This window comes from Oculina patagonica, unplaced genomic scaffold (assembly GCF_052425735.1).
Source record: "Oculina patagonica isolate OP01 unplaced genomic scaffold, crgOcupat unplaced3, whole genome shotgun sequence".
NCBI classification, from domain to species: domain Eukaryota; kingdom Metazoa; phylum Cnidaria; class Anthozoa; order Scleractinia; family Oculinidae; genus Oculina; species Oculina patagonica.
This window is the reverse complement of record NW_027558145.1, coordinates 583,917-608,153: the sequence shown is the minus strand read 5'-3', so window position 1 is coordinate 608,153 and position 24,237 is coordinate 583,917. Positions and strand designations below refer to the sequence as shown.

Genomic DNA, 24,237 nt, shown 5'->3' with positions numbered 1-24,237 from the left:
GCAAGCATGCGGGCATAATGGCGAACATTACTATTCGAGGCAAGAGCAGTAATTTCTTCAAAGAACCAACTGAATGTTATCATTAATGTAACAGAATTGTACATTACAAGCCGTTTAACGCTAATGTTTTGGTTATCTTGAACTTGTAAATTCTTTCGCTGGTAAAGACACGATCCTATCGCCAACCATGTCAACAAGCATGGAAGAAAGATTGTAACAAATGTTTGTACCAAAACTACCATCTGTTGTGTTTCGGGACCCATTCCAAACAATGGTGTTGTAACGCACTTTTCACCGCTATTTTCGAAGCTGAATATTGACACCATTGCTGTAACTGCACTAAAAATCCAAGTGGACCATATAAAGATTTTCACTTGTTTTCTTCCGAACGTATTCTGGTGTTGTTCAGGTCTGTAGATAGCAAACCATTGATCAATAGCGATGAACATACAAGTTATTACTGACACTTTCACCAAGACGTCAGCAAGAAACCATGAAGCAAGAAGCCTGCAGTAAACTGATGCGGCCAATCCCGTTAGAGTAGTCTCTGGGGCGATCAGTGGTGGTGTTATTGCAGTAAAAATACCTGTTAATGTTTGGAAACAATAAAATTAAATAAGGATCAACTTTTTCTTGTCTGGGTGGCAATAATTTGGATGGCGCTGTCGTGTTTGTCCTACACACGTGTAAACAGTTTCATTACTAAAATTAACTTATAAATAAGACATTGATTACCATTGGCGAAGGAGGCAGCTTAGAAAAGTTTCCTAGCTACGTTAAGGTAACTACAAAATACCAAAAGCATTTAGTTCAGTTTTGCATAACTTACAGACACGTTTAGCTACTTGGAACAACTATTGACATCCACAGCGATCAAACTCCATACGTAAATAAATAATTACAAAATACTTCTTCTAATTTTCAGAAATTACCCCTTTTTTAAAAAGAAGTTTAATAAAGACTTTTTTAAAAAGATAGATTAGAAAATAGCGTCTGTATGTTATAAGTGCAACTTATCTCTTCTCATTAAAAATTTAACAAATTTGGATAAAAAACTTGAAGTTCATGACCAAAATCAACCAACACTTCGTAAAATATTACAAAAGTTTTCAGAACTTGCAGAAAACAGAGAAAATGTGATATCACTTTAAGCGAGTGATTTTTTAGAAATAGTCATTTTGTGTGAGGAAATACAATGTGTATACCTGTTAGCAGTCCAGCAATGGCGATATTAAACAAGAGTGAAATATCTGACTTATCAAAACTTGCGTTTTTTGCCTTGATAATAATCACACAAAGAACTAAATTGCTGATAACTGCCAGCACAGCCGCCAGTCCGTACACAACATTTTCCCATTGTGAAAGATCGCGGTTTAACACATCGCTGTGGTCCATTCTGAAGCGGAATGTGACTTATACTGAAAAATAGCAACTTTATTTTGGGGTTTATTTGACCTGTTCCCATAGTGATTTTTAAGTCAGCAGCAGTTGGTTGCATTATTTATAAGCTATTAAGCACACAGTGCCAAGAATATAAAACATCATCCATTGTAGGGAGAGGATATTTATTTGATGCAGCGCCAAATTCTTATAATAACATTTAAAGGAATAAATGATATTAGAAAGGAGAATTGCTTTGTCCAGACTAAAAAAAAAAAACAACTTAAAAATTAAAGTGGTGTTAAAATCTCATTTCCAGAAGTCATAAAAATAATTAGAATAAGGGCCTCTTTACATGAAAGCCGAGTTGAGTTTCATCCCGGGGTGAATTTCGTCCCGGGATGAAAAAAATTTCATTTTACATGAGCGTGTTCATCCCGGGATGCTGGGACGAAAGTCGTCCCGCCCGAGTTGAATTCATCTCGCCCGTGCTTACATTACTTTATATTTCATCCCGGAAAGACTGTTTACATGATGTTTTTCGTCACGTTTCATCCCGGGATGACATTTCAACTCGGTGTTTCATCCCGGGATGAAATCGTCCCGGGATGAACTCATCCCAGGACGAAATCATGTATCATCATGTAAACAGCAACAAGAAAATGACCAGACACCGAGATGAATTCATCCCGGGACGAAAGTCATCCCGGGACGAAAACTCTCATGTAAAGAGGCCCTTAGACGAATAAAGAATAACAAACAAATTTTCCTGTTTTCAGTTGTGGCGTTTCAACACAAGTGTAGTTGAACTGCATGTTTTCAGTTCACATTTAGTATTTAGCGTGGTTTTCAATTCCTGAATTTAGCATGAAGATCTGACTTTGCCGCTCCATGTACAAGACTTATAATTGCCTTTCCTAGGGCCTCTTTACATGAGAGCCGAGATGAGTTTCATCCCGGGATGAATTTCGTCCCGGGGTGAAAAAAATTCATTTTACATGAGCGTGTTCATCCCGGGATAAGTCGTCCCGCCCGAGTTGAATTCATCTCGCCCGTGCTTACATAACATAACATTTCATCCCGGGAAGGACTGTTTACATGGGATTTTTCGTCACGTTTCATCCCGGGGTGACATTTCATCCCGGTGTTTCATTCCGGGATGAACTCATCCCGGGACGAAATCATGTATCATCATGTAAACAGCAACAAGAAAATGACCAGACACCGAGATGAATTCATCCCGGGACGAAAGTCATCCTGGGGACGAAAACTCTCATGTAAAGTGGCCCTTAGTGGAGAGCGTAACCGCCTCGGTAAAACAAAATACAATACAAGTTGAAAACAATATGAGATAAAAAGGGAAACAATATCCCTTACGTACAGCTAATAAAACAACAGATCTGAAATGATCCACCATTGTGATTCCTTCTTTTTCTGTTAAAACTGCAAATTGATTTTGTGTTAAAAACCTCTGATTATTTAGCATAACTCAGGGACCGCGGAGGGGGAGGGGCTGGTAGGGCTATAGCCCTACCACATTTTGGTTGGGTTGATGTTTTAGGGCTCCGGATGAAAAGGATAATGTACATATGTAATATATAGCTATAGGCAAGTCTAAAAACGGAGCTCAACATTTATTTAAAAATGACCTTGACTGAAAATCTAAACCTTACCCACACGGAATCTATCAAAACTGCGTTCAGAAAGTAAAAACATCGTGAAATTTTCTGTCAAAAAACATGCTCAGAAATTCAGTAGAGGTTGTTAGCTTGCATCAGGGTCCTAGCTCCTTCTTCAGTGGACTTGATCTATGCAGTGCTTAGCTTTGTTTTAACACAATCATTTACTAAAGTTTTTGTATTCTTGATGATGGCAGCCGCAGGTTCAACAGCAAACAACAGAAACAAGCAAACTGGGCTTGCACAAGGAATATCATTCGCAGTTATTTTGGGTCTCCTCGTAAACCATTTTCGTTTTCCACAATTTCTCGGAATATAGATGACTTTTAAGGACATCGTGGAAGAAATATTTCGGTCAGATAGTTCCCTATCGCTCTTTTTACTCGAGGTTTCATTCAGCCTACACAGTAAATCCCGCGCGACAAATTTTCCCGCGTTTTCATATGATTACTTCGTTTAGACCTAAAATTAAAAATTAACCGTGTAGCGATTAAACTAGAGCCACATTTTTTTTTACCTAAAGGGGCATCGAAGTTTCAATACACTCACATGAAAAAGACCTACAAAATATAGCAGTTGGACAAAAAAACCTCTCAGATGTTTTGCTGTGTACTGTTGCTGAGTAATTTAACCCGTTTTCTATATTTTGTCTTGCCCTGCAAGCTTTATTTGCTGTTTGTAATTTCCTTACTTTTCGTTAGCCACGGGCGGGAAACCTCCTCGTCCCTAGGCCTAATCCATACGTACGTATGGGGCTGGCGGCGACCCCCAAAATTTCTCGGTTGAAAGGATAACCATTTGCTTACTTGTGGATTCTCCGATCGCGCGCGCCAAACTCCGCTATGAATTTTTACATGATAAATGGCGGAACAGAAACCCCTAATGCTTGCTTCTCTTAGCCAGCTTTTTAGCCATACCACTTCAAAATGGTCTCCGCGGTCCCTGTAACTGTCATCATAACTTCATCTTCAATGAAGGCAAGAGCATAACTTCATCTTCAATGAAGGCAAGAGAAATGAAAATGATTATTAAGGTTGAAATACAACGGAAAGGTGAAAAAAAAAAAACAAAAACAAAAGAAAAAAGAATGGTTGAGACACAAAACTCCTGGTTGAGACTGGAAAGATTAAGATGGAATACTAAGCGACTAACTTGAAAATTTGACCCAAATTTCTTTTTTGCGATGCAATAAGCGAAAAGTGTTTCGTGACAATATTTAACGCTACATGAAGGATATCTTTATATTTATACAATTTGTGATTCGCTTGACAGAAAGGTGAACAAACAAATTTCTTCTTCAATCTTTTGACCGCAGATTTCTAAACGATCACGATTTTCCTTGCTTGCGGATATTTTCCTCTTTCTATAAGAAGGTTGCCTCTAATTGTTCGAAGTCACATCAGTTTATTATGTGATTAGTTTCACAAACACTTCGTGCACACGCATTTTAATTATAGGACCTTTATTAGAGTTATTGCATTTAAACCGTGAAACAATATCTTACAGTTTGTGCGAAAACTAAACAAAAGAAAACAATAATAGTATCGAAAACGCATGGCCAAACGCACGCAACATTTAATCCAACAAAGTGCGTGCAATATTGTTGGATCGTGTTGCGAAATTTCTAGAAGGAGCACGCAACATTTCAATGCAGTAAAGCGCAACAATGTTGTATTCAACATGTTGCACACTTTGGGCCACCCTGTTGCAATATGTTGCAAGATGTTGTATGGCGCGCGCTTTGAAATAGCAAATCGATCTTGTGCGCATGCCACGGCGCAACAATGTTGTACGTGTACAACATCATGCAGCATCCACAAAAGTTGCTAGAACGAATTTGACCATTTTAACTTAAGCCAAACCAGTGCAACATGTTGTGCGCACCAATGCTGCGATATGTTGCGTAATAAAGTAGCTTTGACCGGCTTTCTTTTATGTTACGAGAAACCGCGATACCACAGAAAAAGGTTTTTTCATACAGTGTTTTTGACCTGTTTTGCAACAGCAAAACCGCCAGTCATACACATGACATATATTGTCATTTGCTTGTGAACAGCCGTAAAATTGTTTGCCTTCTATGTTTGGCTTGAAGCTTTTTGTTGGTTTAGCTTTTAATAAATCTACAAATTATATTGTAAAGGTATTATTCTACGGTGAAAGTAAAACCACTGCCATCGAATGATCTGATCACGTGATGATGTATGTTTAATTCGCTGACATTATAGAGTCCGAATCTTAAGTAATAATGTTATTCAACTTCTCCCCGTGGGTTAGTAAGTTGGCCAAGCTCTTGATCAGCGCCGTATAACAAAGAAAGTGCTTTGATAACACGTCCTTTTATATTCACAGGGTAAGTTTTAATACTCAACGGTGAGAAATGTAAGGGGAAATTAATATCGCAATAGCGTCGGTTCGTGAATTTATAAAAACCGGAGAATAAGGATCGGTTTAGGCGAAAAAACGAGTACATGTAGACGAATATTGAAGTTATACAATGATGCGCAATTATCTAAATTATCATTGATTTTCCAACTTAACGTTATCATCTTAAGTATTTTTTGCATATTTGATGTTAGCTGAGTTATTTTTTTTTTCTTTTTGAGGGTACACATAATCATTGACTCAGAAAAGAACAAAACAAGTCGATCGAGTTCCAAGAAAATGTCATCTTACTACCAGTTATCTCCCTGAACTGGTCACGCTTGCTGTAAAAGTTTAGGCACTTATCATGTCTCATTGCTGCTGTTTAAGCGATGAGACACAAAGAGCGGAGAGATGTTTCGAAAGCAGGTTGTTTTTCTTTATTCACGTGGTGGGTTGCAAGCGCAACACATAAACCCTCCACGTTTCACAGCCTGGGCGTGGAAACAGGCAATGACGGATTTAAAAAACTCAGTTAATAATATATACAGCTCTTCTTTACAAAAGAGCAAATCATCGATCATTTGCTTTTTCTGTATCCACAGCAATGGATATGAAATTCGTCATATTTTTACTGGTTATTGAAGCAGTAATTGTGTTGGGAAAGCCAGCAAACCAAGATGAAGGTAATATTTCAACTTAAGAAGCGAATCTGAAAAGAAACGGGTTTTGAAGAAAGGGAAGTTGTGTTAACTGAATTTTAAAGAGCTTAGAGAGGAAGGGAAGAACTTTCTTCATTTGTTTAGTGGACGTATGCCTCAAGATTTTATCATCCCTATCGTAAGACTAATTAATTGATTAATAAAGTTAATTTACTATTCTTTATACTAAACAAGGAAACTCAATTTTACACCTCAGAGAAGAACATCGCTATTAAAGGCTATCAGGGCAAAAAAAAAGCTTAAAAGAGAAATGAAAACACAAACAAAAGCACTGCCTGATTCTGTCTCGGTACACCGAAATCAAGTGGAAAGGATGTAATTTATGATTTATTTTACACGCTTTCATTTGTCTTCTTACACAAATATGGCTCCGAGCTATTATCAGTACGTATCTCTTTAGATGGCGCCATAGTCTTCTACACCTGCTTCACATATCATATGGCATATGATAATGAACGAACAAAGAACACAGGCCAGTGTTTGCTGAGACTATAAAAACGTATTCTTTATGCATTCTACTGTTGGGCGCAGATCGCTTCAAGTGGATTTTATCATTACTAAACAGCAAGGAAACGAAAGCAATTAGTTCCAGAAATGAGAAGAACCGCTGTTAGTTAGAATAAGGGCTTTAACCCACAAGATTGAACAAGGACAAGTGTGTGCATTTTAAAATTAGTAAATTCTGGTCTGAAACGCCAATCGTCTCCTTACACCTTAGTGATAACTTTTATGTAATCGAAGAACAACTCATTTTTAACTAAAACTTTTATGATAATGCAAACAGCAAATACAACCAACAGGAATTGAGCACCGTGGCGTCAAAGAGCGGCACACTGACTTGCAATTGTTAAGAGGTGTTCGCAGTATTGTTTTTTATTATACTTTTTTCAGTGTCATTATTTGCACCCAGAAATTAACGAAGCAGACAAAACAAACATCCTAGCAAAAAAGATATTTTAAATTTTGGTCAATTTTATTGAAAGTGATAAACAGATACTTTAACATTGTTCCTAACACCCAACCACGCAAGAAAAAAAAGAATGAAACGGCAGCGAATTTTTGTCAAGTTTGTTTGTCAGGTTTGTTGGTCTGGCTATCCTATACTCTTTTTTTATTTGAGCGATGGTGTTTTTCGAATGCAGAGATCGTTAACCTTTTCACCAAGCTTACACCTGGCTATTTTAATCAATCTAACGACACACTTGGAACGTTCTCTGTAGTTTATTCCATACCAGAAATTATTGAACAAAATCATTACTAATTATTATGAATATTTTGTTCAGACGCATTTTGTTCTGTTATCTCCAAATTGTGGGAGGCGCGCAGGCCTTATGGTCAGCGCGCTGGACTCCGGATCGAGCGGTCCAGGTTCGAGCACTAACCGGGGTCACTGTGCTGTGTTCTTGGGCAAGGCACTTTACTCTCACAGTGCCACTCTACACCCAGGTGTATAAATGAATACCGGCAAATTTAATGCTTGGGGAAACCCTACGTGGCTTGCATCCCATCCGGGGGGGGGGGGGAGTAGAAATACTTCTAGTTACTTCATGCTACTGAAACCGTTATAAGCTCCAGCCTGATCGGCCACTAGGCTCGAACGCAGAATTTACCCTACCTTACCTCTATCGTGTTGTTTTCTGATTTAATTATTAGCTGGAAGCTGTGATGTGAATCCCAGTTACAGATATGAATGTGGATGGCTTGGAATAGATAAAGAGACCTGCCTGAAGAGGGACTGCTGTTGGGATGACACTGATCCATGGGCAAAGCACTGCTTCGTGAGGAAATATAAACGTACGGAAGTATTTTGATTTATGTCTTATGTCGAGAGATTATATTACGTTGATTCTACACGACAAAAATAAAACCATTTTTTTTTCAAAGATTTTTAAAAGGGTTTTTCGCCCGTTTTTGCCACTTTGCATACATTTACTCAGACTAACAGGAGACATTCAATTTTTTCATTTCAACTTTTTTTTGATAAGACTGAACGACGTAAAATGACCAAAATCTTCCGCCAAAATATCACATAATAACACGCCGGAGTCAATGTCAGACGATTAGTTTCTTACTAATTCGTTTCCATGCAACTCAATCGACAGACATTACATTTACGGAGATAACCGTAGGTTCCAAAATGTTTGGACTTATGAAACTTTAATATTTGAGCCTAAGGGACGGACCATTATTTTCTTGGAGGGGGGGGGGGGGGGGGGATGAAAAATTTTCCTCTGCAAACTTTTTTTTTTTTAGTTTATGCACCTCTGCAAGCATTTTTTTTCGAAATTCTTACTATTTTTTGTTATACATATCGTGTTTGCAAACAATTTATTTTGTCTTTCCAGGCCCTGCAAACCATTTTTTTTTAATATTTTTCATCCCCCCCCCCCTCCTCCAAAAAAATAATGGTCCGTCCCTAAGTGAACTAGTGTATCATATCCTTGTAAAATCAAACGGGCCGGTCATTCGACTTATTTTTGAGAATCTTTTTTTCGCTGTGGAGGAGACGCGGTGGCCTAATGGTTAGTGCACTTAGGACTTAGGATCGAGCGGTCCTGGTTCGAGTCCTGGACGGGGTCACTGTGTTGTGTTCTTGGAAGCTGAAAGACACTTCTGATCACTCTATCAGTGCCTCTTTCCAACAAAGTAAATAAATGGGTACCTGCCAATTTAATGCTGGGGTGTAATAATAATAATAATAATAATAATAATAATAATAATAATAATAATAATAATAATAATAATAATAATAATAATAATAATAATAATAATAATAAATAATTTTGATGTAACCCTGGATGAACTTGCATCCCATCCAGGGAGAGTAGAAATACTCCTATACTCGCTTCATGCTACAGAAACCGGGACAAGCTCCAGCCTAATAGGCCACTTGACTCGACTGCAGACTTATCTTACCTTTCTTCACAGAGGCTACTTAATAACGTTTTTATTTGACTTTCGTAATAAATTACAGATCTCCCCGATGGACTTTGTCCTGTTGCTCCTTCTGAACGCGTGGAATGTGGCTATTATGGAATAACAAAGGAGGAATGTCTGAACAAATCCTGCTGTTGGGATCCAACAGTTCCTAACACTAAGTGGTGCTTCAAACAGCCCGGTAAGTATACTTGATAGATAGCAAGTATTACTTTGTCTGGGGAGGAGGATGACTGACTTTATTAGTTACATCAAGCATTACTGTTTCGGGTACCCTTCCTTAAGTTTACTATAAGTTGTATGTGTTATTTATAAGGCGAAGCTAATAAAAAAAGTATATCACCTCCTAATCATTTATATTAGTACACCACAGAGAATATTTATAACGAATGACGCTTTAACAAAGACTATATGGTACTCTTTTAGGGTGGACATGTTATAAAAGTTTTATTAGGGTAGGAGTGCAAATCGTCGCCGTCGTCGGTATTATCTACGGCGAGGGTTTAAACAACGCCAAGGAAACATCGATAAAAACAAGAGGGGAACGTCTTAACTTCAGAAGCGCAGAGCGTTACGATCTTGCGAAAATAAAACCGACGGAGTCGTAAGCAGGTTTCCGATTCCACTTATGACTATAATCTAGATTGTGGGAGTCGCAATCAGAAAGAAAGCACTCGGAGAGGGTGAGAACTAGCATTGTGATTGGTTAGTTCTACATCTTATGCTTATGACTGCCACAATGTAGCTTTTACTCGATCATAAGCGACGAAGTCGTAAGTGGAATCCGAATCAGAAGAAAATAAAAACGTTTTGCGTTTTCGGGCTCCGATTCTGTCGAGACTATGACTCCGCTTACGACTCCGATATTTGATCCTCATTCGGTCGAAAGCGTTCTGCCGACTCCGCTTACGACTCCGCCGCTAGTAAAAACCAGCCTTTATAATGCATTTTGTGAGGTATTCAAGGTTTCATTGTAACAACTAAAAACGTATTTTCATTTTTTAGAGGAAGGGATCCTTGGTTGTCGCATCTACCATGGTGTGTATGGAAAATGCAAGTACGTGTGTGATCCGGGGGAGAGAAAAAACTATGGAATGGGACAATGCCACGGACGAATCTGCTGTGTTTAGTCAGTATGTATACATTCTGAATGTTTGAGACTAAGGGGAGGAAAAAGATCAGCCCTCCACATTTAAGCGCAACATAAACTGATCGGAGAGGAGAGGAGAGGAGGAGAGTTCCGCAATCTGTTAAGATTGTATTCGACATTACCTGTGGCATTGGCGACTTTAGGGTGTACATTTTCTGCCCTCCGACGTCTAAGTAACAACCCAAAAAGCATCATGAACCAGCATCGTCTAAACTGCCTAGTGGAGCATTGCCACAAATCGATTACGGGCACACCGTTGGTGAAGATATTTTGGGAACCTTTAGTTGGGGGATTTCGCCCCCCCCCCCCAACCCCCCCCCCCACACGCACACACACATTTCAAAACGCTCCGTCGCCTCTGAAAGAAGTTATCAATATATGGTCCAGTCTGAAGTATTCAGAAGGGGTTTTCCTAAGTTATGTTTCAGTAGGAAAAAAAGATATCCAAAGAAAATTATTGAACCGCTCTCTGATTATCACTTATTATTTGTGTGACCATAAATATAAATTATCTTTTACAGGGAAGGTTGATTGCAACGAAACATGCGACAGTCGTGTGAGGATGTTACGTGGTAGTGACTTTAATTTAATTAAAATGCAAGTAATCATGACAGGCACTGCAGTAAAATAATATTAAAACACTGAACTAAAAACCGTGGTTTTCAAAAAAGTGTAGTGTTTCAAAACTGAACCCCCCCCCCCAAAAAAAAAAGGTGAGGTAAAAATGATACCCCCTTCCCAATTCTTCTTTGAAAAAACGTACCCCCCTCCCTCCTGAGGAGGCCATAATTCTCTCCGTCCTTCCTTTTTTCAAATCTACCGATTGAAAGACCGCGAAACAAACTGGCGAGCAGGAGCGAGCAATCCAACTTAATTATTAAAGAGCCTTCTGGGTAATTTTCTAGGTTCCAGGCTCTTGCGCGACCATGTCAAACAACCCTTTCCTCGGGACCTGAACTAATCGCGTCAAAGTCTTTCCTTTTTCCCAACCACGGGATCGAGGATAGGTCACTGACGTCAAATTCCTTAGACTGCTCTTGCTGTGTCATAAAATTTGACCCCCCCTCATGTTTCTTACCAGAGGAAAAAAAAATGTTTCTTACCAGAGAAAAATTTACCCCCCCCCCCCAAGGGGCTTGTTTTAAAATTGTACCCCCTCCAACCCCCCCCCCCCCCCCCCCTGGGACGTTATAAACGATCGGTCGCATTGCATTCTATTGTACCAATCTGACACCGCGCCAACTCTTCTTGAACTTCTGCTAAAAACAAGGTTCCGTTCATAGGAATTATCGACAGGATAATTTTAATAAAGAATACAGCTACAAAATTCGGATTTTCCTGTTCAATAGTTAGACACCTTTTCACTGTATTAGACTCTTTCTTTACCTTTTCATAAGAGAAAAGAACATGGCGCTATCTATAGTAGTTTCACCATTATCCAGCTATTATAGTGTTTTTAATGGCAAACAATCTGTCAACAAAGTGGCCGTGTTGATTATATTTCCGTTTAGGAGAGCCTATTTCAGTTTCTAGTACTATTCTGGACTTAATTCTTCTTACCGACTGCCTATAGCTAATCATTGGTTGCGTTTTGTCCTTTCCTGTTTCCTCAATTACGCAGTTACCACTGAAAGTGACCGGACCGTTCGGATCATCAAAAGAAATATTAAGTTGCCAGCGGGAAGTAGAATTTACTTCAAATATTTATCTTCCTTGATGGAATAAATTTTTCGACCGACAAGAACGTCTTCACGTATTGGGGCGAAAGTTTTTTCACTTTCTGTACCATGGAGCAGCTAGGAGCATTTCTACTCACCCCTCCCCTCTGCGTGGGATGCTAGACTAGAAGCTCCAAGCATTCTGTCAGGTTGCTCTCCGGTACCTATGAATATTCCGGCTATCGCTATACTAGGAGAGTCGTCATGGCGTTTGTGCACCATTGCCATGAATTTGCATAGAAAAAAAAAATGGGTTGGAGGGTTTCCAATAAAGCCATAGAAAACAACAACATTGCTACTAAGCTTTTATTTAATAATCTGCTCACAAACAGACCAAGCAATTATCGGTTGGCTGTTTCTAAATTTACACTCGCTTTGAAAACTATTCGTTATGTCTAAATGTCTAGTCTATTCGTATCACATACAAGAAATCACATGAAATTGTTTAATGAAGCATAACCGATCGAAATCGCTCATAGCTTGATTTAATTTTCCATCGCTATTTACTCTAATCCGTGTCCTCTGTTAGCGTTCAGCCTCTGGGGTTTGCGACGTTTCTCCAGCATCGAAAACAGAGACCTTTTATCCCTGATGTTGCGCTGATCTGCTTCCTTTTCAACTCGTCTTCTTGACTCTGCGGGGATAAAGATGGCCGTTTTCATCATCAAATCAAGTGAACTTCAGATATTGCATAATCACACGTTTAATACGCATTCGCGGAGGGGCTTCATATTCGCTGTGAGTATATACTAAAGCAGTGGATAGCGTTATTGGCGCGCAGTGATCGGCTACTCAAACTCCGGATATCCTTTGCTATATTTACCATTGACATTAATAAATGAGTTTTAAATCATTCTTGTTTAGTAAACATATATAAGAAAATTTGGTAAATATCCTCCACTAGCCACCTCCTCTTCGGTGATAGTTGTTAATTATTCACCAAATGAGAAATATAGTTAATAATCACTGAGTCACTTGCAAGCGAAGGGAATGAAACCGTGTGTGCCAAACTGAATGGGCCTCAATCTCAACTACTTGCATCACTCTTGGAGCGGGAGGTGAGAAATGCGTAGGAGATTCAGCGACGAATATAATCATGCATATATACTAAGAACGCTTCGGAACATCTATGACAAAAACCAATAAAATGTCCACAAACCTTATTCCGTAGCTTATTCCATATAATCCACGGGATCCCCCGCTATCTTGTGCTTCCACCAAGCACGGTTCCATCAAACACAACAGCAAGGCACACACAACGAAGAACTTGAACCAACTCATGACAATAACAATCGTAAGTAGTCTGTTGTTAGAAGTTACTATGAAATAAAACTTGAGTTAGTTATAGTCCAGGTCAAAGCTCTAAAACATTATTTAAAAAAATCAGGACATACTTACTGCGAGCGATTTTAATCTGCGTCTCTAAAACCACCTTGAATGCTCTAAAAGATACATAACAATTGAGCAATAGAAGGGAGGGTTTTTAATTTACAATCTGAGTTGTCATACGTCAGCTGAATGCGGAAACCAATCATATGCCTTCGTTAACAATTAAATTACAATAAAATTGATCGTACTGATTACGCCACAAAATTAACATTTATATTAATCAAAGGTCTCTGTGAGACTACGACTATTTTGCTATGGTGTATCTGTTGGCAGTCAATTGTGGTATGGAGTAGTTCTTTTTAAAGGGTGAATTAGGCTTTTCACTTTGTTTAGGAGTGCAAGTGTTGAAATATGTAAATTTGTGTTGTCCTGGATATTCTGATTAGTTTATTATGAGGAATGTAGGAACGGTGGAACGGCGGAACGGTGGAACGGTACGGTTGATGGGAGGAACATTGTAAAATGCGCATTGACGTATTTTCTTAAAACGCAGTATGTATGAATTTTGTAAAACGCAGAAGTGTGAAACATTTCAAAAAGTGGCAACAACAGCTACCAAAACAAAGAACCATTTCAATTAAAAATACGTCAATTTAAGGTAAAGAAGACGTCGAATAATGATTATTTGGGGGGGTTAGGGTGAAGTGGGGCATAGGTTCGAGATAAAGAAACGCATAAAGCCGAAGTAAGTTAAGAAAGCTGTTAAAAGGGAAATGAAAGTTCCTGAAGTTAATAAGTTTGTACTGAGAAATTTCTAATGGAATCGCAAGAACAAGGGGTTTCTATTAAGGTCATTTATCCAAGTCAAACCCTGCTCAAGGTGAGCTGTTGTGAGATGAGCTACGTGTTCTCTTATACCACATGGAAAGTAGTTGTTGTCATCTTATCGCCAAAGTTAAGGTTTGTTGGGCGGGTTTAGTAATTGGATGGGGTACCAATAGGAAACTCCTTGTTGTTAAATTTTGTTGTTGAGTTTTTTGAAATCCTTTTTGTCCTTCAAAGTGTTATTGTGTTTAACAAATTAACTGACAAAAAAGTAACAAGCCAAAAAAGAAAGCTCAAAAAATGAAAAATTTTAACCCCTTCTTATAACATAAAAATACACAAAAGACCATGGTGCATGTTTTATTTAATAACTCAAAACTTATTTGCAGCAGTTAAAGTTTCAATATCACATTAAACGAGCAAAACATTTCGTTTTTAAGAGTAACACATCGGCTTATGTAAAAGTTATCAAGTTTCCAAAAAAAAAATTCAATCACTTTACAAATTTGGAACTACAACAATACATTTTCCTTTTTCTAAGATGAAAACTAACCTGAAAACCTGAGAAAAATCGACCGAATTTCAAATTAACTACCAATAAATTGTACTGCGTAAACACAAGGATTTCATCTCAAAAACCATGGCAAAGTATTAAAACTTTACATTTCCAAATAAATCATTAAAGACACATAATTTATGATACAAGCGAGGTTTTCAATCTAAAAAAAAAGGTGATCCAAAGAGCATTTTGTACCATTTGGAATTTTATCTATTCATACGCAACAGACCGAAACACGTGCGAAGCAACAAGAAAGATAATTTACCTCAATTTCTAGCTTCAAATATAGACCCAAATCTCCAAGTAACTTTCTCTGACACTCGAAAAACGTTTCAGATCATAATTCCTCCTCAAAGACCATCTTAACGAGCTTTTAAACCCTATTAAAGCTCGTTAGACCGAAACCGCCATATTGCTGAAGGAATAACTTCTGCAAAAATCGTCATGTAAGGCACATTAAAGTTTCTTGGCCGGAATCACTAGGTAATTGGCGGATAAAATTCACTTCCTGTATACCAAATTTGGAGGAGAACGGAAGTAACGCGAATTAAAATAATTTTGGCGATTTACGGTCTAATTAGACCAAAAATCTGTTTCAAATTATAAGAAAGAATAAAATCTTGGGTGATAACTTAAAAAGAAGACTTCATCTGTTTAGTTTCTAACTGAAATTTATAAACTGTCGGGCTTGCTTATACCCTACGTCAAAAACGTAATGTAAACCCGGTTACGGCTTTTGGGAAGCAGGATCCGTGTTTTCCACCACCTATGTACTCAAACAATTACCGGAAATTCGTTTTATCTTGCTGTGCGTCCATTGTGTAAATTCAAAAGCATCGCTCACGAAAACATACTAACGAGCCTGTTAGCGACTTACTTAATCGCACAGTAGGAAATTCAGGATTAAATACTAAAACTGCCATACCAAAAATTCATAGAATGTATCATACCGTAGAAATGGAATAAAGTGGTAGCTTATCTCTCTAAAAAGAAAAAAAACTTCTTTAGCGCAGCTTAGCATATAACGGGAGAATTTTATCTCAACTGGTGTGTCAAGGGGTGTGTCAGCATTGATAACAACTAAGACAACGGAATAGCGTAAACGTCTATAAATAAACACGGCAGAACAAAAGAAAACACGTGTTAAAAAAATTGAACATAACAGAAGTGAGAGAAAAAAAAAAAGAACGAAAAGCGTAGCACTTTAAAAATTGTACGTTTTGGCAAACGATGGCAAATGAGTTAACCAGTTACTGATGGCAAAAATCACGAGCATAAATGAGAATTGCCAGATACTGCAACTCCGTTGACGTTTCCCCACTCGCTTACCAACCGCAGTGCGGAAATACTTCAAATTCCAAGACTAAAAGCGAAACCATGTAGCGATAACTTTATTGAAAAAACATCTGTACCACATGACACATTCATACAAACAACATCAACGCAAGATTGTACTCACTTAGCACTCAAGGTAACTCTCTTGCTCCACTGAACATCTGTCTCTTTTCCAGAGTGAATTCTTCCAACGGTGAAGAAAAGTTTATGACAACTGTCAAGTTCAGTGCTATTGAAAACAAATTTATTGAGCAGTAGATAGAGCTCTATTGCTCCTTTAAACTTCGTAAACCGTTGAAAACCACTCCACTCCGCAACAGTTAAAAACCACTGGAATTTGTATCCGTTTATGTTATTTCATTAACTTCACTCTTGCCAAACTAAAGCATTAACGTGCGTATCTTTGTACTGATAACTTGGTACTACTGGATAAAACGCACTCTCCAAGAACTTTCCTTTTAATACAAAGAACAAAACGTTTTTAAACAGTTTATGACCGATTTGGCTTGCGTATGCAAAAATTACAGTAATCTTCAATCCACGCCGCCGCAATTTGAACCCGCAAGTGTTTACGCAATACTAATGAGAGCCCCTTTCATCACCTACAGCGGAATATGTGACAAGTCACGTCTTTAACACCAGCTCGCCAGTGTTGACCCAAACATTGGAAACCACCCCCAAATTGCTTGTGCCGGTCTCACCAGGCTTTGAAAACCAACAAGAAAAATACCATCTTTGGGACTTAAAACGATAAGGAGAAACACTATAGAATTTTAAAGTGGCCTTAAAACGGAAAACCATGGACTACAGAGTGCTAAAACGTTGTTGATGAAGGATTTATCTTTCCTTCCACCGCCGCCATGCTGTAATGGTGCTTACAAATGCGTTTTGAATTCAAATCACGGAGTTAAACACGGACTCAATGCGGCTTATCAAATCTTTTAAGAACGAAATGGTAATGTACTGTTATTGCTTTGAACTTGGATGTAATTTTTTGAACGATCAGTAAATCCATTTAGTGTACAATTGACTTCAAAAGCTGGCTGCTAAAATTAAAACTTCGCTTTCAACATGAACATGTGGATAATTATTTCAGCCGTGCAGTACAGCACGGTGCGACAAATTTCGATACTCTGCCGCTTGTTAACACATTTCTTTTCTTGACTTCATACGAACTAAAAATAAATTCTAAACAAAGTTTCTTTCAAGGTTCTCTGTAGTAGTCTGAATTCTGTAATTTTGTAAGCATTTTTAATGCTTTTTCACGCCGTTGCAATTTGAACCCGCAAGTGTTGACGCAATACTAATGAGAGACCCTTTCATCACCTACAGCGGAATATGCCCTTTCCCACCCTCCCTGGAGTTTTTTTGGTTCTTCTATTGTTCTATAGATAATAACGGCAAATAAACCAATCAAAATCTGTTTTCTGCGCATATTTTTAGAGAACTCTTGGGGTCCTAGAAGAAGGTTTTTCGTATTATTCCGTGCATTGAAATCGTACAAGGAAATCGTAGAGCCGCGCGGGTTGTATTTACAAACTTCCAAGGCCTTGTTTTGATTCTGAACAAGAAAAAAAACCATATTTGGGACTTAAAACGGAAAGGAGAAACACTATAGAATTTTAAAGTGGCCTTAACCCTTTGTATACCAAGGGGGGTGGTATTTATTTACACTGAAATGAGTATACTTTACAAGAATGATTGCCAGGCTCAATATTTCAACAAAAACCCTATAAAACCATATATATTTAGAAAGTGCATTAAAAATACTATCACGTCACTTACAAAAATTATGACACCTGTCAAAATTGTGACGTCATGACAGGCATAATTTGCATAATTATGCACATTTTTAAAGGAACTTTGAAATCCCTAGCTCAGAATAAAAAAATGCAACTTTTGGCTTCTTATTTCAAATCCTTATCAACTTTAAACGATGTTTTAAGGGATAAGACATATTACTGAGGGCAATACGCCTCCCTTGGAAGGATTTTAGACGGAATTATAATTGCCTAACTAGCATCTGATCACAACTGCCATACCTCCTGTCTAAAAACAGAGCTCAAATAAATCCAAACACGATTTCAGGTTTCTTGTGTTGACATTTATTCCAGGTCCTTCACTGAAGTCAATATCTACTCTTCGTTCGACCTTTCTTGACCATTCTACTTCAACAAATTCCACTACAGTCTGAGCACTGTGTTCTTTCTCCTCGAACTCTTCACTCGAATCCTCGGAGCTCGATGCCGATGCACCAGAGTGAAACTTGTGATCAGAGATGCTTGTTACTCGAGTGGGAAGTCTTCTTCGTCGATAAATTGAACTTTAACATTGTTTTGAGCGTCAAAATCTTGTGTAGTGGCATCGTGATGAGCCGCCATTTTTAAATCGCCGCGTTCAAACGTTTGAATGACAAAAACCTTCAAAATTTGGGTCAAAACAAGCTCGATCGATGAAATCCTCGAGAAAACTGAAAAACTACTTTGTGTAGTCTACACTAAAATGTAGCATTAGTTCCCAGCCCCTTAAATCCCTCCTTTAAGGTCGCCCGAATGAGTAGTATAGGAGTTGGGGGTACGAGATCATAAAAATTTTTATAATCTCTTACATCCCCAACTCCTATACTACTGCACAGCACTGGATCCAAAATATGGGGACAAAAATGGATTCAAATATTGGACCAGTGGTGGATCCAAAATATGGGGACAAAAATGGATTCAAATATTGGACCAGTGGTGGATCCAAAATATGGGGACAAAAATGGATTCAAATATTGGACCAGTGGTGGATCCAAAATATGGGGACAAAAATGGGTTCAAATATTGGACCAGTGGTGGATCCAAAATATGGGGACAAAAATGGATTCAAATATTGGAATCAAATATTGGAATCAAAACTGAAATTCAAGCCCTGTGAAACCAAGCCTGAAAAACCAACCCTAACTCAACCCTAGGTTCAAAATAAAAAAAACTTCTTATACTATTTTTTAAAAATTTTGAAAGTAGCGCGTTTTAAACAAACCTGGAATTGTATATGAAAACAAATATTGAAATTGTAAAATGAAAACAAATATTGAAATTGTAAACTGAAAACAAATATTGGAATTGTATATGAAAACAAATATTGAAATTGTAAAATGAAAACAAATATTGGAATTGTATATGAAAACAAATATTGGAATTGTAAATGAAAACAAATAGTAAGTGATGAAAATTATTTCTTTATATTATAATGCCCATAAGAATAGCTTGTTAATCCATCATCAAGTATATACCGTTTATCATCAAAACAGCTTAGTGATATTTTATTAATCTCATAGCTTCCAAGTTGATGGCCTTGACTTCTAATGGTTTTCATTGTGTGGTGCATCTGTGTTTTATTGAATAGTGTTTCTTTATAGTTTTTATGAGTCATATCTTTTTTAATAACGTATTTTTTAATACCTTTAGCTGTTCTTTCTTGTTTGTTATTATCTTTGATATAGCTGTACATTTTTGATCTAAGACCGACAAATTCACAAATAGGCAAACCACAAGATTCGTCCTTAAATTTACCTATAACCTTTTTATTTGTTTTATCAAAGAATAGTGATTTTTTAGGATAATCACTGTTATCGAATTTATCTTTATCATTCCAAAAGTCCTTATACACATCATCAGCTTCAATTTCATAGGTCAAGCTGTCTGTATCAGTAAATAGTAGTTTGGCTCCGCTACCATATTTCTTTTTAATATAGTTATAATGGAAATCATACATTAGTGTTTTGCTTAGATCTAGGATACACATGCCAATATAAGCCGGCCGGTTAAGGGTGAGTGTTTCTTTAATCTTATGCACGGCTACGAGGTTTTCGTTAAATATTTTGCTACTAACATAAGTCGGTTTACTGGTTAGCTTTAATAGCTTCTTTTTATTAGTCACCAATCTAACATCAACTCGCTTTCGAAGATTTTCCATAGTCTTACCAAATACACTGTTATTCATTAGTTTAAAAAAGTCTTTCTCAAAAGCATTTTTAGCATTCGTACGCTTTTCAGTATTGAAGTCAATGTATTGCTTCAACCATGGGGATTGATTAAATTCTAACACTCGGTGGACCTTGGTTAATTTTAATCCAAGATCTAGATATAATTGAAGATTCCGGTAATGTAGCACATATTTTTCTTTGTTGTTTAAAGTTGGAATCAACTTATGAACTAATCCTGTTGATATATTGTATTTTTCAGCAATGGTTTTGCAATAATCTGATAGCATGTCTTTGGTTACTTTAACTTTTTCTGCTCCCAATGGATAGTCATTATGAAGGTTATGTAGTTCATTAGGATACTCTAGATCAACTTCTAAAATTAAACCCTTATTAGAATCTTCTTTGTACTTAGCTAAGTTTGTTTCATCTATCTGTTTTTGTGTTAACCATCTAAATCCACCTGTTGGTAAATATTGACTCATAGCCCAACCATAGAGATTATTAGCATCAAGATACATGATATACTTTGAGGCTGAATTTTCATCATATTCTTTCATATATTTATTGTTTGCTTTACCATATCGATTGGCTATATAACTAATACCTCCTCTCATTCCTTTTTCAATGAATTGGTACATATCAATGTCTGTCATAAGCTCTAGTTTGATATCTGTCATTTTAAGCATTGAATCCCAAGACAAGCCGGGACTGCTAAAATAATGGCATGGATCTAGCTTATAATACTTAAGACAGGTCTTGCGGAAGCTTTCAAATACATCAGCAAGTAAAAGTACATCGCTTTTAAGATATAAATCGTGATATTCACCCATATTTTTGATCTTAAACGTTTTCCACACATTTTTAGCATGCTTATAGTCATCATCTGATATATGCTCATCATTTAATATACTGTAAAAGTCTTCTTTTTTGGGTAGTTTTTCATTAAATTTGTCAAAGCTATCCATATAGTCATACGGATATATTCCTTTTCTTGACATCAGATTGAGTTGCTTACTCTCGAATATTTCAGAAGTATATTTTAGGGATTCCTTAGGTAGATTACTAACCAGCTTCTCAAGACTTGAACTCATAAACTGAAAACTATCTAGAAAGGTTAAATGATTACCGAGCATGAAGGCCATATATTTTTCTATATTATTTGGTATAGCATTGATATTCATTTCTTTAATTTCTCCCTTTTTATTTTTGTATGTATGATTTTTTACAATTTTTCCTATCTTTTGCATTATGAAATGGCTGTCATAACCTCTTAAGTTGTGAAAAATTACTGGAATTTTTATTTTATCGGGTTCTATTCTTAATTTTAGATTGCATTCTGTATGAGCGCTCCCTCTGTATTTGCTAGTAATATGACAATGGTCTCTAACCCGAATATCTTCATCTATGTATTTTATATCACAGATATGACATGCTTCTGCTTTTTGAAATTCATTTTCATCATCTTTAGTCATCTTTAATGGTTTCTTGAAGTATTTTTTCATTGTATTTTTACAATATTTAACTTCTTCTAGCATCTTTTCCATGAATTTGTAAACAGCTTTTTCTCCTCTATATATTTGTATCGGTTTGGAATATTTATCATTATAGCAACAAACAACCTTATAACCATATCCACAGTCAGTATGCTTTTGATAGGCTTCAGTATATGATTTATCATTATTTTGCTTACAGCCGGATATCTTTTCTGTTATAGCTTCAAAATCGGCATAAATGACAAATGGCACTTGTTGCTGTTTATGGAAGTTGTTGAATTTTAGTATGTTGTTATCCTTATCAGGCATTTTTACTGCTTGTACTCCATTTATTTGAATACAATTATCTTTGTGATTATTTAATACTTTTTCAGAACTGAAGCATTGTAAACAGTGCATACAGAAGTGCTTCCTCTCTTTGTGTTTAGTTTGGTTATACATGAATTTATTAAAATCTTTTATTAGAACATAATGCTTGTTTTCATTTTCAGTTATCAATAATAAATTCATCTGATTGTCATACTTTTCTTTTGATATATAGATGGGATATGGTTGTTTGTTTTCATAACCGAAAACATTAATATTAATCTCATTTTGCTTCTCAATTTTATTGTACTGTTTTATTGTTACTGGAAATTCAATTTTAGAGTAATCTAATCTCTCGATGTATGCCTTATCAGATTTTTTAATTCGTTGAGGATATTTATCTTGAGGATTTATGTATCTGATATGACACCACCGAAAGCATTCATTATCTTCATTTTTCATGTTTATTAATCCTTTAGCACTGTTTCTAAGTTCTGGTGGTAGCTGAATATAAGATTCGCCTTTCATTGGTTCATATTTAACTAAATTTATATAATGACCATCAACTGATTCAATAGTCCATCCTGAGCCTTCAGATATCCATTGAGCTACGAAATTTAATATCTGTTGTTTAGATGCTTGTAGTGATTCAACGATTGCCAGATTATTAATTATGGTCTGTGCTTTACTGTTGAAATAAGCGGTTTTGTATATTACACTATCCCCAGACATTTTAGTGAATTTCACCTTGAGCGTTTCAATGAACTTAACACCTTTCATTGCTGATAGCTCTTTTATTATGTGATTTTCTACAGCTTTTCTTGTGTTTTGAAGCTGTAATAACGGGTCTTTATTATTTTTTATACCAATTTCAAAAGACTTTGTGTAGCCTTTCATAGCTTTAGCAACTTCCTCTATCTTAGTCTTTGGTAATGGGGCTGTTTTTATAGTCCTTGGCATGGGTTTAGGCTTGTAATCATCCCTAAATTCAGGAGGTGGTTGAATGATATTTTCCTCATAATCTTGAATCCTTTGTTTAACGTTTCGTCTTGGAGTAGGCTTCGGAGGCCGTGGTTTGTATATCCTTGGTTGATTTTCTTTTAATGAGATTATTATATTTATAAGCTGATCTTTACTTAAATTTTGAAGATCATCTTGGTTCATAAGTTCTGTATTAATATTGGTTAAGATATTTTTTTGGGTCATTTTGATTTATTATATATTAAAACTATTTCTTTAAGTCAAAATTAAAAAAAAATATTTTGGCTTAAAGATTTGACACATATTAAAATTAAAATGGAAAAAATGGCTGATGTTATAATAACTATAAATAATGAAAAGTTTCAAATTCATCCTATATATGATTTATATTGTGCAAGTAGAGATGGTAAAATTGCTCATATATTTAAAAGAGATATCAGTTGTGGTAAAAAATCTCACAATGGATATATGGCATGTAGTGTTCGAAAATATGGTCAATCAGGTCAAAAGTCTTACCAAGTACATCGCTTTATTTATGAGTGTTTCAACGGTGTTATCGCTAATGATAAAGTCATTGATCATATCAATAATATCAAATCTGATAACCGTTTATGCAATCTACAACTATTAACACATCAAGAAAATTGTAAAAAATCAGCAAAAGATCGTGATTATGGATTTGTAAAAAACAATTATAAAAACAAAAAATGTGTTAAAGCTATTAATTGCATTACAAATGAAGTTTTATATTTTAATAGTATGTATGCTACTCAACAGAATCTCGGTATTAATGCTGGTATTGTAAAGATGGTTTGCGAAGGCTTAAACCATTGTAAATCAGGCATTACTAAAGATAATATTCAGTATAAATTTGAATATGTTAATAAAGATGATATGCCTGAAAACATTATCAAGTCTTTGAACGAACGCCCAAGTAAATATACATCAATTGAGGAAAAGAGAGAAGCTAATAAAGAACAGGCAAAAAGCTGGCTACAAAGAATCTATATATGTCCACGATGTGAAAAGCAAATGAGGAACAGTACTAAATATATTCATAACAAAAAATGCATATAAGATAACCAGAAACAGAATTCATTTTTGGTTACCAAATGGTAACAATAAACAGCATATGTGAAAAATATATACTGTGGATTTTTTACAGTATACATTACATAATATCTGCTTATATCATCATACAGTGGAATCATTCATATTTTCGACTTACCCGCTGACAAGTCTAGACATGTCTGGAAAAACAGGAAATGCGTCATTGCTAATAGCTATTGTTTGGGAATCACGAGACACTCGTACGATCTCGAAAATTCCCTGAGCATATCTTTACAAGTTGTTTAGTTAAAGAAATGGCGGGGAGTGAAACTGGTTTAACTGATTTGATGGATGAAATGGATTTAGAAGATGTTGTTGACACAGGTTATGAGAAAGATATAGATGTGGAGGTCATAGATGGTTTTTACCATCAAAATGTGGCTTT

General features: G+C 36.4%; 2 protein-coding genes and 1 long non-coding RNA gene across 3 annotated transcripts; 1 reads left to right on the top strand and 2 right to left on the bottom strand.

Annotated features, from left to right (window-relative positions):
- Positions 1-5,280: 5,280 nt before the first annotated feature.
- On the top strand, positions 5,281-10,882 carry LOC144640419 (uncharacterized). The gene is made up of 6 exons (XM_078499573.1): positions 5,281-5,409; positions 6,026-6,106; positions 7,796-7,936; positions 9,117-9,260; positions 10,085-10,212; positions 10,751-10,882. The coding sequence occupies exons 2-5, from the start codon at positions 6,028-6,030 to the stop codon at positions 10,207-10,209; spliced, it is 489 nt and encodes a 162-aa protein (XP_078355699.1). The 5' UTR covers positions 5,281-5,409; positions 6,026-6,027; the 3' UTR covers positions 10,210-10,212; positions 10,751-10,882.
- Positions 10,883-12,239: 1,357 nt separating this feature from the next.
- LOC144640410 (uncharacterized) lies at positions 12,240-13,454 on the bottom strand. The gene is made up of 3 exons (XR_013568355.1): positions 13,346-13,454; positions 13,107-13,266; positions 12,240-12,581 (listed from the first exon to the last, which is right to left on the bottom strand). It is a non-coding gene; the product is annotated as an uncharacterized LOC144640410 (long non-coding RNA).
- A 2,907-nt stretch (positions 13,455-16,361) lies between these two features.
- On the bottom strand, positions 16,362-24,016 carry LOC144640434 (uncharacterized). Its single transcript, XM_078499587.1, has 4 exons — positions 23,971-24,016; positions 22,628-22,858; positions 19,439-21,067; positions 16,362-16,450 (listed from the first exon to the last, which is right to left on the bottom strand). The coding sequence occupies exons 1-4, from the start codon at positions 24,014-24,016 to the stop codon at positions 16,362-16,364; spliced, it is 1,995 nt and encodes a 664-aa protein (XP_078355713.1).
- Positions 24,017-24,237: the final 221 nt, after the last annotated feature.